The 14,070-nt window shown below is 39.6% G+C and overlaps 2 protein-coding genes across 3 annotated transcripts in view; both read left to right on the forward strand.

Annotated features, from left to right (window-relative positions):
• Window positions 1-14,070, forward strand: part of LOC105006816 (protein NLRC3-like) — a 925,414-nt gene that overhangs the window by 693,212 nt on the left and 218,132 nt on the right. The gene's annotated exons all lie outside the window — the stretch shown is intronic.
• Window positions 257-14,070, forward strand: part of LOC109615357 (protein NLRC3-like) — a 17,545-nt gene continuing 3,731 nt past the window's right edge. The window contains exons 1-6 of one of the 2 annotated variants that reach the window (XM_034295275.1): window positions 257-328; window positions 4,828-4,929; window positions 5,050-5,166; window positions 5,614-5,698; window positions 5,845-6,073; window positions 6,300-7,925. In XM_034295275.1, coding sequence (XP_034151166.1) covers window positions 4,883-4,929; window positions 5,050-5,166; window positions 5,614-5,698; window positions 5,845-6,073; window positions 6,300-7,579 — 1,758 coding nt within the window. In that variant the 5' untranslated portion in view covers window positions 257-328; window positions 4,828-4,882 and the 3' untranslated portion in view covers window positions 7,580-7,925. Of the gene's footprint in view, window positions 329-4,827; window positions 4,930-5,049; window positions 5,167-5,613; window positions 5,699-5,844; window positions 6,074-6,299; window positions 7,926-14,070 lie in introns of those variants that run through there. The other variant, XM_034295276.1, reaches the window with a different exon arrangement.

The following is a 14,070-nucleotide window of genomic DNA, read 5'->3' on the forward strand; positions in this document are numbered from 1 at the left end:
ATATTCTGTCATTGGCATTGTCTGAATTTTACCCTTGGAACGTGTTTTAACACCCACTAACACCCACTTTTTATCGAAATTACTCTTAAATATGATCATATTTGAATTGTTGTCAATGTTTTGAGAGGTACGTGTTCTCAAACAATTAATAAACTCAATTTATCTCAGCTTTTAAGTAATTCGTTGGTCTCTTTTATTTTGAAAAATTCCAGATTTTCGTGACCCGGAAGTGTTTCTTTAATGTTGCTCACAAGACGCAGATAAAATCGAAAGTAAATTCTTCTTGAAACATCGGAGCAAATGACAAAAGGGAAGATACAATAGTTACGTAAGTAATATAGAACAGAAAATGATAATGAAGACCAGAAGTGAGATATTACTTGTTACTTTAATTGAGCTTTAAAAGTTAATGATGAATTAACTCCTGATATCAGCAGACGAATAAATAATGTCGTACAGGAAAATATTTCCTCATAAAACACGAGCAAAGGCACTAACGGCGCTTCCTCGTGAATGATGACCAGTCACATACTGGCGTAGACCAGGGTAAATTTGATTTTATATTTGATATGTATTTGCTCGTCAATACTTCTTCAAAAGAAATCGTACGGTCCGTGTACGTGAGTATAATTCCTTATCCCGTCAAAACGAAACAAGCAGACACAAGAAACACGCTTGATAATCCGTTATTTCGTTTTTTTACAAGAACTCAAAACCTGATTTTGACTTATTTTGATATCTCATTTTTTTCATATAAGCTATAAAACGACTTGATATTTCGATTTTTCTCTTGTGGGTGGAACTAAACGAGGAGTGTCTGTCGTTGGCCAAAGTCAAGGCTATCACTTTCAGTAAGAGACATTTCGCTACATGACAATTCGCTACAATTTAAATTAGTGAGTGTACAGCTTGTAACAGTGTAAATTCGCTGTCCCCTCAAAATAACACACAACACAACCGTTAATGTCTAAAGCTGCAACAAAAGTGAGTACACTCCTAAGTGAAAATGTCCAAATTGGGCCCAAAGTGTCAATATTTTTTGTGGTCACCATTATTTTCCAGGACTGCCTTAACCCGGGCATGGAGTTCACCAGAGCTTCACAGGTTGCTGCTGGAATCCTCTTCTACTCCTCCATGACGACATCACATTGCTGGTGGATGTTAGAGACCTTGCGCTCCTCCACCTTCCATTTGAGGATGCCCCACAGACGCTCAATAGGGTTTAGGTCTGGAGACATGCTTGGCCAGTCCATCAGCTTTACCTTCAGCTTCTTTAGCAAGGCAGTGGTCGTGTTGGAGGTGTGATTGGGGTCTGTAAAACATGGTTAAGGCAATGTGATGGCATGGGCATACATGGCTTCCAATGGCATTGGGTCACTAGTATTTATTGGTGAAGTGACAGAAGACAGAAGCCGCCAGAAGAATTCTGAAGTGTATAGGGATATGTCTGCTCAGATTCAGCCAAATTCAGCGAACTTGATTGGACTGCGCTTCACTTTACAGATGGACAACAACACAAAACATACTGCGAAAGCAACCCAGGAGTTTTGTAAGGTAAAGAAGTAGAATATTCTGCAATGGCTGAGTCAATCACCTGATCTTAACCCGATCAAGCATGCATTTCACTTGCTGAAGACAATTTAAGGCCGAAAGACCCACAAACAAACAACAACGGAAGTCAGCTGCAGTAAAGGCTTGGCAAAGCATCACGAAGGAGGAAACCCAGTGTTTGGTGATGTCCATGCGTTCCGGACCTTAAGCAGTCATTGTCTGCAAAGATTCTTGACAAAGTATTAAAAACGAAAATGTTATCTTTGACTGTGTTAATTTGTCCAATTAAATTTGAGCCCCTGTAATAAGGAGTCTGTGTGATTTCGATATCTTTCGTCAAGATATAAAAGTAGGTTAGATATAACAGTAGGTCACGTGGTTCAAGCGTAGATATAGAAAACCAAAGTATTTGCTTCGACTACATGTTGAAAAAGCGCTCTAGTCTGATTGTGTTTGTACCAGTTTTTCCAAGACCATTTGCAGAGACTGAAATACCACTTAATTGTATTTTGTTTCAGGATTAAAATAGTTTGAGAACATACAACTAAAATAAATTAATTTGAAGTGCCACTAAAAATAGTTTGAAATGTTTTGGTAACAGTCAAGAATGAGGCACTTGCGGTTTAAAAAGTGCAGTTATAATACATACACGAACAGTCATACTCACTATGGCTGCCATGGTCAGTTTGTTTGAGTAGCCATTGCGTGGTTATATCGTGGGTCATCATTAGGATGTTGATGGTTGAGAATGCTGCTTATTGCATTTACAGTGTATTTGATCTGAGCTCTATAAGTTACAAAGTAAATTAGTCAGGGTTCAACCTTAAAAATGGCCCGCTGGCCCTGGGCCAGTAGGACCTAATGTCAGGCCAGTGAATGTCTACTGGCCCGACATTATTTCCTACTGGCCGTTCGGCGCCTGTGCCCTATTATCCCATACAATTGCATTAAAATGTGTTTGTCATCTTTGTCACCTTTGCCGCTACAATATTTGTTTGTTCTGTCATTAAAATGTGTTGGTGGCGCTTCTCCCTCCACATGGTACAGTACGTCATCTTTTTGTCCAATTATATTCGATGGCTCGTCTGTTTTGACTAGTGGTAGTTCATAGTGCATTCTAGAGCAGGACCCAAACATGGCGTGTCATATAAGGCAAAGCAAACGCAATGGTTTTTGTTTTCATGGATAGAACTGGTTCCTTGAGTTGAAAACAATAATGACAAGGGACACGTACTGCCATATCTGTCATGTGCTTCTGATGAAAGCTGGTAAGACAGGGTTGTTTTTCAAGGGAACAAACAACTACAGAAATCCTGAGGGGTTTACTACAGAGGAAGTTCAACCTACTCAGATGTATTCTTCCCTGGAAGAATGCACATTTATAATGTCAGGATATGAGGAGTTTAAAGCAAGGTTAACAGCTAAATCTCACACCGTGACAGCCATCAAATCCAGTGTGGCTTGGCAGCGCATTGCCAACAGAGTAAATTCATAAGAGCTGTACTCTTGTCATATGTTCTCTATTTTGTCTTACGGAGTCATCTTTTATTTGTAGTATGATTGAGATGTGGAGTAAGAGTAAACTTGTCCTATCTAAATATGTGAACAATACTAAGATTATTCAATTATGGCCTACACAATGGGCTACATCTCTGAAATTGACCCTTTGCTCACTGTTAATGGTTTAAGATATAGGCTAATCCATAAAGCATCTAGGTTGTAGGGCTACCTGTATGTATTTAAAGATCAAAAACCTGAACATGAATGCTGTGAAATTACTTCCTATTCACATAACCCCATCATGTTCTCCCAGGGGAGCTCTAATTGGTATATGTGTACGGTCAATCACCCTCTGGATTCCTTTAGGGAAGAAACAAGTTTTGTATATAGCCTAGGCCCAGTCTTTTTTTAGCAAATTATTTGCGATTGCATAAAAAACGGATATTTAGAACACTTAAATGGCGAGGGAACACAAAAAATGCATCAAGCAGTTTGGTGAGAGCAAAAGTACCACCTTGAGGACTGCACGGCATAAATGGTGCATTCCATTTACTTGGAACTGGGAGTGACGTCACACCTGAGTAACCCAAGTTGATTGCCGTCCATTGTCGGAAAATAAGATGGACGCCCCCATTAAAGCCTTAGTTGTGCTCGCCCTTTCGGAGTATATACAATGTTTTTCATTGTATTTCATTGTGCAGAAAACTATTTTGACCGCAAAAAATCACAAAGCAATGAACACGTCTTTTCAACAGTAAGGGCATTACTTCGGCAAGTGGCATTAGACACGTCTGGCCTTAGAAACAGGCAAAGATACGGAATTCCCTCAGATGAGAATCAATTTCTTTATTAGAAAACACAATCGTGGAAAACTAGTGGAGTTAAACGGTCTCTAAACACCCTCGCCCTGCAGAGTGAGCCTCTCACAATCCTTGCAGCAATGTTGATTGGGTCTTCCAAAGGTGCCGGCCTTTTTGTGGGTGGGAGGGTATTTCTTATGTTGCATATTCAGAGATGCAGCATAAGTGGCCATGACAGCAAGTCTCAGGTAAAACGTATTCCCCTTTTGTAGTACGGGTTAATTGGGAAGTTACTTCGAGCTGCCTCGCTTCGTAGTACACCCTGCAACACGACGCTGCAGGGACTTAAGAGGGGTGTACATTAATGAGGTGGCACGTAGCTGAATTTAAAAACTCATTATGACCACCTATCATGTTGTGAAGAGGGAAAAACCATTCATGGACTGAATACAGATAGAGAAACAATACGTACATGGCTTGTCGACAGTGTCATGTTAAGTACGCCTGCCTAAGCGCTTGCTAGCAGTGACACACAAGAAGCCAGTCAACCAAATAGTGAGAGTACTATATTACGCCATATTTATGTAACTGTAAATATATTACCTACATTTTCATGCTTTAATGTCACATCAAATGCAAGTTTTTTTTCATGAAAAGATAATGATAAATAATATTAGCAATAATGTTTTGCTAACTATTAAAAAGCTATTTAAAAAATATTAAAGTATGTTGCATCGTATGTATATAAACAGCAATTGCTTGTATCAGTTCTCATGTCTCGCATCACATTTGGTCTCTGTTATTAGTAGAACATTTAATAATAGAAAAGGAAAATGAAAAATGAGTTATTCTCTCCATGTTGGTTTTTTGTTGGTTTACTCAAGTCAATGTGTCATTATTTCAGCTTGTGTCTGACCTAGATATTGTGTCTCTGTACAGTCTTGATTCAGGAAGTGTTTCCATGATGTGTTTACAGGTCTAAGTGGAGATTGGAGGAGAGGGTCTAAGCCTCTAAAATTTGTCTCTCTGAGATGAGTACTTCCTCTAAAAGTAGTTTGTCTTCAAAGATGAAGAAGAGGTACCTTTCTTCTAAAATTATACTCTGTGAAATATGACAGCAAAGCCAAGATGTGAGGTCAAAATGTAAACCCCCATCAGGGTTCAGTGTAAATAAATGTTTGTCTCTATTATTTTGAAGCCCAATTCAGCGGAAGAGACCAGCCTCCCCTGGACCCAGCTGTGTGTCTATGAAGAGTGACAATTCTATGGATCTTCCTTTAAACCTCAGAGAGGGAGACTTTTCTACTGAACAAAGGTAAGAATTCTCAACTTTGTCTCTTATTTGTTTATCTGGTTCCTCATTATCATGACAACAGGTAGGATCATGAGGTGTTCTGAGGCACGATGCGTAGTAACATTTATGAGAAATACCACAACGTATGGTGTCATCTTTATTAAGATGCATTAAATGAAGCTGGTAAAATACATTTTATTAATAAACCCACCAAAGTTAAAATAGGTTTGATTTATTGTTACTCTTTTGCATTATGGGCATTATTTTTTATGTAAAATATTCCTGTTTATTTTATTTATTTTGTATTTCCGATGCTGCCAATCAGTTTGTCCAGAGATCGTGAGCTGCTTTTGATTCTTATTTGGTGATTGATGTTGATCTTGTCAGAGCCAGTAAAGGGAAGCACTGAGTCTAGTGGCTGCTTCACATTTTATTTCAAACACTAAATTGTAGATGTTTTGTCCACAGAGACCGACCTGAAATATCCCTGTCTGAAATTCTCAGTGGTCAACCTGTCCAGTGTCCTCAAAAAGACCTGTCCTCGATATTCAGTGTATGTGGTTCTGTTATGTACATTTGTTTCTTTTTACCACGAGTAAATTTAATCTGTCAATTATTCATAAATGTGTTAATATTGTATTGATATTTCATTAACTTTGATTCAGTCTGATGTGAACTTTTGCATCCTGCCTCTTTCAGGTACTAGAACAGAATATCATTACATTTGTGAAGAAAGAGTTAAAGAGGTTTAAGACAATGCTGAGTTCAGATCTCCCAGAAGGATTTAAGAGTCAGAGGGAGGATGACAAAGGTGTGGACCCCGAAGATAAGAAGCAGGAGCGCAGTGCCAAAGAGGGGACTCTGAAGATCACACTGCATTTCCTGAGGCACATGAAACAGAAAGAGCTTGCTGACACACTGGAGAAAAGTATGAGTTTTCTGTTACTGTTTATTATTCCAAATTATATTATAGTGACCTTGAGACCACGAATAACAAGCTCTTCTGTGTTGAAAACCTTAACATACAAGAAAGAGAAGAAACATATATCTTACAATACTGTCATTCTGTCATTCTCTGTGTTTATTAATTCATACAACATTGTAGGCATTTCAAGAGACCTAATGAATATAATCTGTGTTATTTCTTCATTCAGATGAGCTTGCTGTGAATTGCCAACATGATCTCAAATCTAACCTGAAGAAGACGTTTCAGTGCTTATTTGAGGGTATCGCTAAACAGGGGAACCCAACACTTCTCAATAAGATCTACACAGAGCTCTACATCACAGAGGGTGGAAGTGGAGGAGTCAATAATGAACATGAGGTGAGACAGATTGAGACAACAAATAAACAAGCAAGACCAGAGACAGCAATCAAATGTAACAACATCTTCAAGCCCTTACCTGGACAAGACAAACCTATCAGAACTGTGCTGACAAATGGTGTTGCTGGAATTGGAAAAACAGTCTCTGTGCAGAAGTTCATTCTGGACTGGGCTGAAGGAAAAGCCAATCAGGAAGTCCAATTTGTATTTCCTCTCCCTTTTAGGGAGTTGAATTTGATGAAAGGGAAAGAACTCAGTTTGATTCATCTCGTCAATCATTTCTCAATTGAAACCAAAAAAGCAAGAATTTCCAACTACAACAAATATAAAGTTCTGTTCATTTTTGATGGTCTGGATGAGTGCCGACTGCCCCTTGACTTCAAAAACAACAAGAACTGTTGTGATGTCACAGAGACAACCTCGGTGGACATTCTGCTAACAAACCTCATCAAGGGAAATCTGCTTCCCTCTGCTCTCCTCTGGATAACTACCAGACCTGCAGCAGCCAATCAGATCCCTTCCAAGTGGGTTGACCTGGTGACAGAGGTGAGAGGGTTCAATGACTCACAGAAAGAGGAGTACTTCAGGAAGAGATTCAGTGATGAGGACCTGGCCAGCAGAATCATCTCACACATAAAGACATCAAGGAGCCTCCACATCATGTGTCACATACCAGTCTTCTGCTGGATCGTTGCTACAATCCTTGAGTACATGTTGACTACAGATGATAAAGTTGATCTGCCCAAGACACTAACAGACATGTACTCACACTTCCTTGTGTTCCAGTCCACACACAGAAATGTAAAGTATGATGGGAAAAAAGAGACTGATCCACATTGGAATAAAGAGAGCATTGTGACACTGGGAAAACTGGCTTTTCAACAGCTACAGAAAGGCAATCTGATTTTCTATGAAGAAGACCTGAAAGAGTGTGACATTGATATCAATGAAGCATCAGTGTACTCAGGAGTCTGTACACAGATCTTTAAAGAGGAATGTGGGCTGAACCAGGACAGGTGTTCTGCTTTGTCATCTGAGTATTCAGGAGTTTCTAGCTGCTGTATATGTGTTTCTCTCATTCATCAACAATTATGTGAATCTAATGGATGAACCACAATCAACTGACAGGATCGTTTCAGTTAAGTTCAGAGACCAGTCTGAAGTCCCATTCTACAAGACTGCTGTGGATAAAGCCTTCCAGAGTAAGACTGGACACCTGGACCTTTTCCTCCGCTTCCTTCTGGGTCTCTCACTGGAGTCAAATCAGAAGCATTTACGAGGTCTTCTGACAAAGACCAGAACCAGCTCACAGAGTCATAAAGAAACAATCAAGTACATCAAAGAGAAGATCAGGGAGAATCCCTCTTCAGAGAGGTGCATCAATCTGTTCCACTGTCTGAATGAACTGAATGACCGTTCTCTAGTGGAGGAGATCCAAAGATACCTGAGTTCAGGAAGTCTCTCCAGAGAAGAACTGTCACCCGCACAGTGGTCAGCTCTGGCCTTTGTGTTACTGACTTCAGAAGAGGAGATTATGTGTTTGAGCTGAAGAATATTCCACATCAGAGGAAGGTCTTCTGGGACTGCTGCCAGTGATCAAAACCTGCAGAACTGCTCTGTAAGTACAGTCATGCAGTTATTCCCTAGACTTCATGAGAATCATTCTAATGTTATTCTGAACTATTGTTCTGTTTGTGACATCATGATATTCTCACTCCAGACTGTCAGGTTGTGGAATCACTGAGAAAGGCTGTGCTTCTCTGGTCTCTGCTCTGAAGTCAAACCCCTCACACCTGAAAGAACTGGATCTGAGTAACAATGACCTGAAGGATACAGGAGTGGAGAAACTCTCTGCTCTGCTGAAGGATCCACAATGTAGACTAGAGACTCTGAGGTGAGTATTAATAAACTACAACACAAATGACAATGGGGAATGTGAGGATGTGTTACCCTGAAACACCCATGTATCAGATAAACACTTCCTGACTGAGTGAGCACTGTGAAAAGAATCTGAATAGCTTGGTAAAACATGCTTATAGTAAATGTCTCAATGTTTTGACTATCATGTAACTTATGTGAAGATGTTGAGAAAACAAAAGGCCATAATAGACATTTGGATATCGTGAAGCTGGGAGGGGACTAAAATGGGTAGAGAACCCCCAAAATGTTTCCTATTGACTGATTTTGATAAGTGTTCGTCACACAAGTAGGAACCTATAATTATAGCCTCACAGTGATTGTGGATGGAATCACAGAATGTAGACATACACACAGAATTTGGCATTTTACATTTCAATACTAATAACAATTACCATTGCATTTGGCCTTTTCTCAAAGTACAGTATATCTGGACTCCGACAGCAGTATCTGTGTGTTGTTCCTGAATTCTAGCTCAGTGGTTGTGGCAGTGTGTCATGTTAATCTCCATGTGGAGCTTGTTGTCACTGACTGTGCATAACGTTAAGTTAGGTCTGTGGGCCTAGTAGTGATGCATTGCTTAACTCATAACTCCGAGCCCAACTGTTATTTCCACGGTGCAGCCAGACAGTGGGTCAGAAAATAGTTTGGTAATATTAGTTATTGGTTGAATTACATTTCTGGGCCTTACAATGTTTTGTAATGATCTGCTACTTCTGAGAGAATTAGACTATAGTGTACCTCGGAAGTAAGGGTGGGACGAAATGAGAATTTCATGCCAAAATTATCATGATTTACGATTTAATCCCAATTAAAATAATATCAAAGAAGGTTTTTTATTGCATTAATACAAGAATATGTAAATCTCTACATTTATATGGTTGCCCGCTAGCAGAGCCATTCAGCTTCATTGACAATACATGGCAGAGGATGTTTAGTGGCATAGTTGCCTACAACGTGACATGTGCTCCGCTTGTAAAATAAAACAAGCAGCCTGGAACACTTCGGTGACTGGTAACAGGTTTGTCCAGTCACTCTTCTGAGGATCAGGGTTGAAAGTTTCAATTTCATTTCTTACTGGTACTGACCTGTGGGTGGCACATTTTATGTACCCTATTTGCTAACAAAAGGCCTATTTGATGTGTTAATTCTTCATAAAAACTTCATAATTCATTATAATATCTCCTCGAGATGCTGTGCACATCATGTATTGTGCAGATCATGCAGATAGCCTGTGTTAATGATATTCTATTTGTCTTTAGTCACATGTCATGTTAACAGGTTTTGTCTGCTTGCATATCTCATAGCTGCATGTCTTCTAAGATAAATATCATAGGTTTGTTTGAGCTCAACATTCTTTCAACTGGGTGATGTGACCAAAAGCTTTTTCTGTAGGCTACTAGGTTTAGTGGTTGGACTAGTACTCTTGTAAAGGAACTGAAAATAATTTGCTTATTCATTATAATTTTTGATCACAATGAATAACATAAATCACTTGACTTTGTGTGTGAGGTGATGAAAATATACTTACAGAAAGTTCATTTTAATTAAAAGTCTATAATCTGACACCCTACACACACCTTTATAACTCTACACATTTACACAGGCCAGGTAATTCGTGCCCAAGCATTATCCTATTCAACATATAAATGAAAGCGCACAAATTAACGTTGTTTGAGATGTATTTATAATACACAGACTCTTCTTGGCTCCACATTTTAATATAGGGATGCCTCAATGAAAATACAAAAATGTATCGTTAACAAGAAAGCAGACGAGTAGTTCAGCCGGCCCGCAAGTGTTGCCATCTCGAGATTTGAAGCTGGATTGTTCACATGGAAGGCTGTGTCATTAACCACTACACCACAGAGCTGTACATTTCAGAGGTGTCAGTAAAGCCTCTTGTGTGAACAATCCTATTTTGCCATTTTAACAATTAATTGACCATTCCTGAATGATATTGATACAGTTAAACTGATTAACGTTTCTTACAAATTTTACCTCCACCAAAAATAGCGTCTCTGAACTGTGTGGCGTTTGCCACTGGCAGTTTTAACAGCGTATTAACCAGTAATAAGCTTTACCAGTATCTACTAAGTTACTGGAATAGTCATAAGAATTGAGCAATTGCTAGCGAGACTGAAGATTAATTTTTCCATGCAAAAATCTGAGACTGGCCAAGCTAGAAAATAAAATGCATTCGCAACATCAATGGCCATTCATAACATCAATGCATTTGCAACATCAATCGGACAGATATTTTGGGTTTCGGATAAAAATGTCATGGATGCAGTTAGGCTTGGATATATATTTCGTGATCCGTTGAAGACCTTGACCATGAGGACCCTTTCTTGGTTGACAGTGGTGCACATTCAAATGGTTCTAAGACGTTTACTCTTTCGATTTTTTTTTTTTTTTTTTTTTTTTTTTATTTCTCCACAATGTCATAATTGTGAGTATTTACCTTTGCGATTAGTACTGACATCATCCATTGTCCCATCTCTACTCTGAAGTAGGCTACTTTTCAGCTGGCAGGACACTCCTCTCTATCACTCTGTGTGAACCACTTTATATACACCAGTGGTTCCCAACCAGGGGGACAAGGACCATTAGAAGTACTTGTCCTATCCACAAATATACTGTGTACAAGACTATTAAATTGATAAACATTTATACTGTTAGCAAAGTCTGCACCTGTCTGTAATTGTTATTTATCTCAGACATGTTTACATGTGATAAAGATAACATGATAAATATATTTAAGCTCATTGTGTGACAGATCTTTGGCTATGTGTCAGCAGACGTTAGTTTTCCTCTTCTGTAAACAATGTAGCCTATTGACCAATGATGCCTCTAAGAGACCACTGCACATTTTCCTTTCCTTTCCAAAAATAGAAAAAGGATGGTTTTGTTTGAGGAACAGAAGGATTAAAATTAAGAGACCACTGCAAATTAAACACTTCTTTTCCTCACTCAAAACTTTCCTTTTCAACTTTTTTGGAAAGGAAAGAAAAAGGTGCATTGGTCTCTTAATTTTTTCCAGAGCTGTATATTTGCATGTTCAAGGTTGGTGTGGGGTTGAGAATCTCACTTTATAATGTTGAGGATGGGAATTGCATGTTGTTGCAGGTGAAGAAACTGCTGACCCACCCACATCCCACTATTGTATATGGGTTTTGTATGGAGGTGTGACATTGAAAACAGAATAACAAAAAATAAAAAGGATTTGGGAGAAATTACATATTTTATTGGGGCTTACACACGGAGGTTTGTGAAATCATGACTGACTTTCTGCAGGCTGTCAGGCTGTCTGGTCACAGAGGAAGGCTGTGCTTCTCTGGTCTCAGCTCTCAAGTCAAACCCCTCACATCTGAAAGAGTTGGATCTGAGCTACAATCACCCAGGAGACTCAGGAGTCAGACAGCTCTTTGCTGGACTGGAGGATCCACACTTGAGACTGGAGAAACTCAAGTATGTCCTATAGATATTTTCTCTATCTGAAATCAATAATGTGGTATAAAGTTGTCATGTTTTTTTGCATTATGAAATAATGTACTCATTTTGTGTGGCATAAACACAGTTTCAAGGTCTGGGTATACTTATTTGATATCATAATGGACATGCGTGAGGAAAACACACACTTTAGGAAAACAGTATTTATTCATTATTACTATTTCAGGATGACTGCACCATCAATGTATCAGCTGGTCTATATTTGTTTTCACTAGTGATAACCACACTGTCAATGTTTCTACTCCTGAAGTGTATTTGTGTAGCCTATGTAGTTCTATAAATGTTTGTTAATTTTTACATGCACATGGGATAATACAGCCACCTAGTACGACCCGAATATATGCACGACAGGCATCTAACTTCTTCACCGGTCATGCTCTCTACTCCTATTACTCACACACATTGCTTACACACTGAACACAGAACAGATACCAGGTCATACCAGATAATAAACATTATCTAGGCTCACCAGTATTTTAAATTACTGACATGAATAATAACTAAATAAACATCAGTGCAAAACAGGGTTTCTCCGAGATCTCAACTTAACCCAACAATTACAGCAGTGGAATGTAACAGGAAAGTAACTATATTAACATTCTTAGCAGTCAGGCTGGCTCTCTTTCTTGTGACAATGTTCCCATAAGCAGAGAAAAGTTGTTCAACGGGAGTGGAGGTTGCAGGAACACAAGTAGGATTTATCCATCTTATCCAATGTTGGAAACTTTTTTTATTAGACTTCCACCAACAAAGGGGATTTTTTTTTGTTTTGGAAAGAGGTTGCTCCTGAAAGTAGATCAGCTCTTCATTTTTCACCATTAGCTTATTAGCATATTCTTCAGGTTCACTGCGCCCATCACTATTACAGGACTGAGTCTGACCAAAGCAAATAAACACACATAGATTGGTAGGCTTCCTCTCCACCACTTCTTGTGGCCTCCAGTTGAAAGTTTCCTTTGGTGTCAAGAACTTATGCTTTCTGATTCTTGGGTCCAGGGCAGCTGCAATGATCTGTATGTTTGGGGCATTCTCTGAATAACACAACTCCTTTTCCCATCATGCAGCTAGACCCCACTGTTCAGTTTTAAGGTCTATGTGTTGTTTTGCCTCGCTATTTCACAACTACAGTGGGGAGGACAAGTATTTGATACACTGCCGATTTTGCAGGTTTTCCTACTTACAAAGCATGTAGAGGTATGTAATTTTTATCATAGGTACACTTCAACTGTGAGAGAAGGAATCAAAAATCCAGAAAATCACAATGTATAATTTTTAAGTAATTCATTTGCATTTTATTGCATGACATAAGTATTTGATCACCTGCCAACCAGTAAGAATTCCGGCTCTCACAGACCTGTTAGACCTCTCCACAATGGCCAAGACCATAGAGCTGTATAAGGACATCAGGGATAAAATTGTAGGCCTGCACAAGGCTGGGATGTGCTACAGGACAATGGCCAAGCAGCTTGGTGAGAAGGCAACAACTGTTGGCGCAGTTATTAGAAAATGGTAGAAGTTCAAGATAACGGTCAATCTCCCTCGGTCTGGGGCTCCATGCAAGATCTCACATCGTGAGGCATCAATGATCATGAGGAAGGTGAGGGATCAGCCCAGAACTACATGCCAGGACCTGGTCAATGACCTGAAGAGAGCTGGGACCACAGTCTCAAAGAAAACCATTAGTAACACACTATGCCGTCATGGATTAAGGTCCCCCTGCTCAAGCCAGCACACGTCCAGGCCCGTCTGAAGTTTGCCAGTGACCATGTGGATGATCCAGAGGAGGAATGGGAGAAGGTCATGTGGTCTGATTAGACAAAAATAGAGCTTTTTGGTCTAAACTCCACTCGCTGTGTTTGGAGGAAGAAGAAGGATGAGTACAACCCCAAGAACACCATCCCAACCGTGAAGCATGGAGGTGGAAACATCATTCTTTGGGGATGCTTTTCTTCAATGGGGACAGGACGACTGTACTGTATTGAGGGGAGGATGGATGGGGCCCATGTATCACGAGATCTTGGCCAACAACCTCCTTCCCTCAGTAAGAGCATTGAGCATTGGGTCGTGGCTGGGTCTTCCAGCATGACAACGACCTGAAACACACAGCCAGGGCAACTAAGGAGTGGCTCCGTAGAAGCATCTCAAGGTCCTGGAGTGGCCTAGCCAGTCTC

This window comes from Esox lucius, chromosome 11 (assembly GCF_011004845.1).
Source record: "Esox lucius isolate fEsoLuc1 chromosome 11, fEsoLuc1.pri, whole genome shotgun sequence".
Taxonomy (NCBI): Eukaryota; Metazoa; Chordata; class Actinopteri; order Esociformes; family Esocidae; genus Esox; species Esox lucius.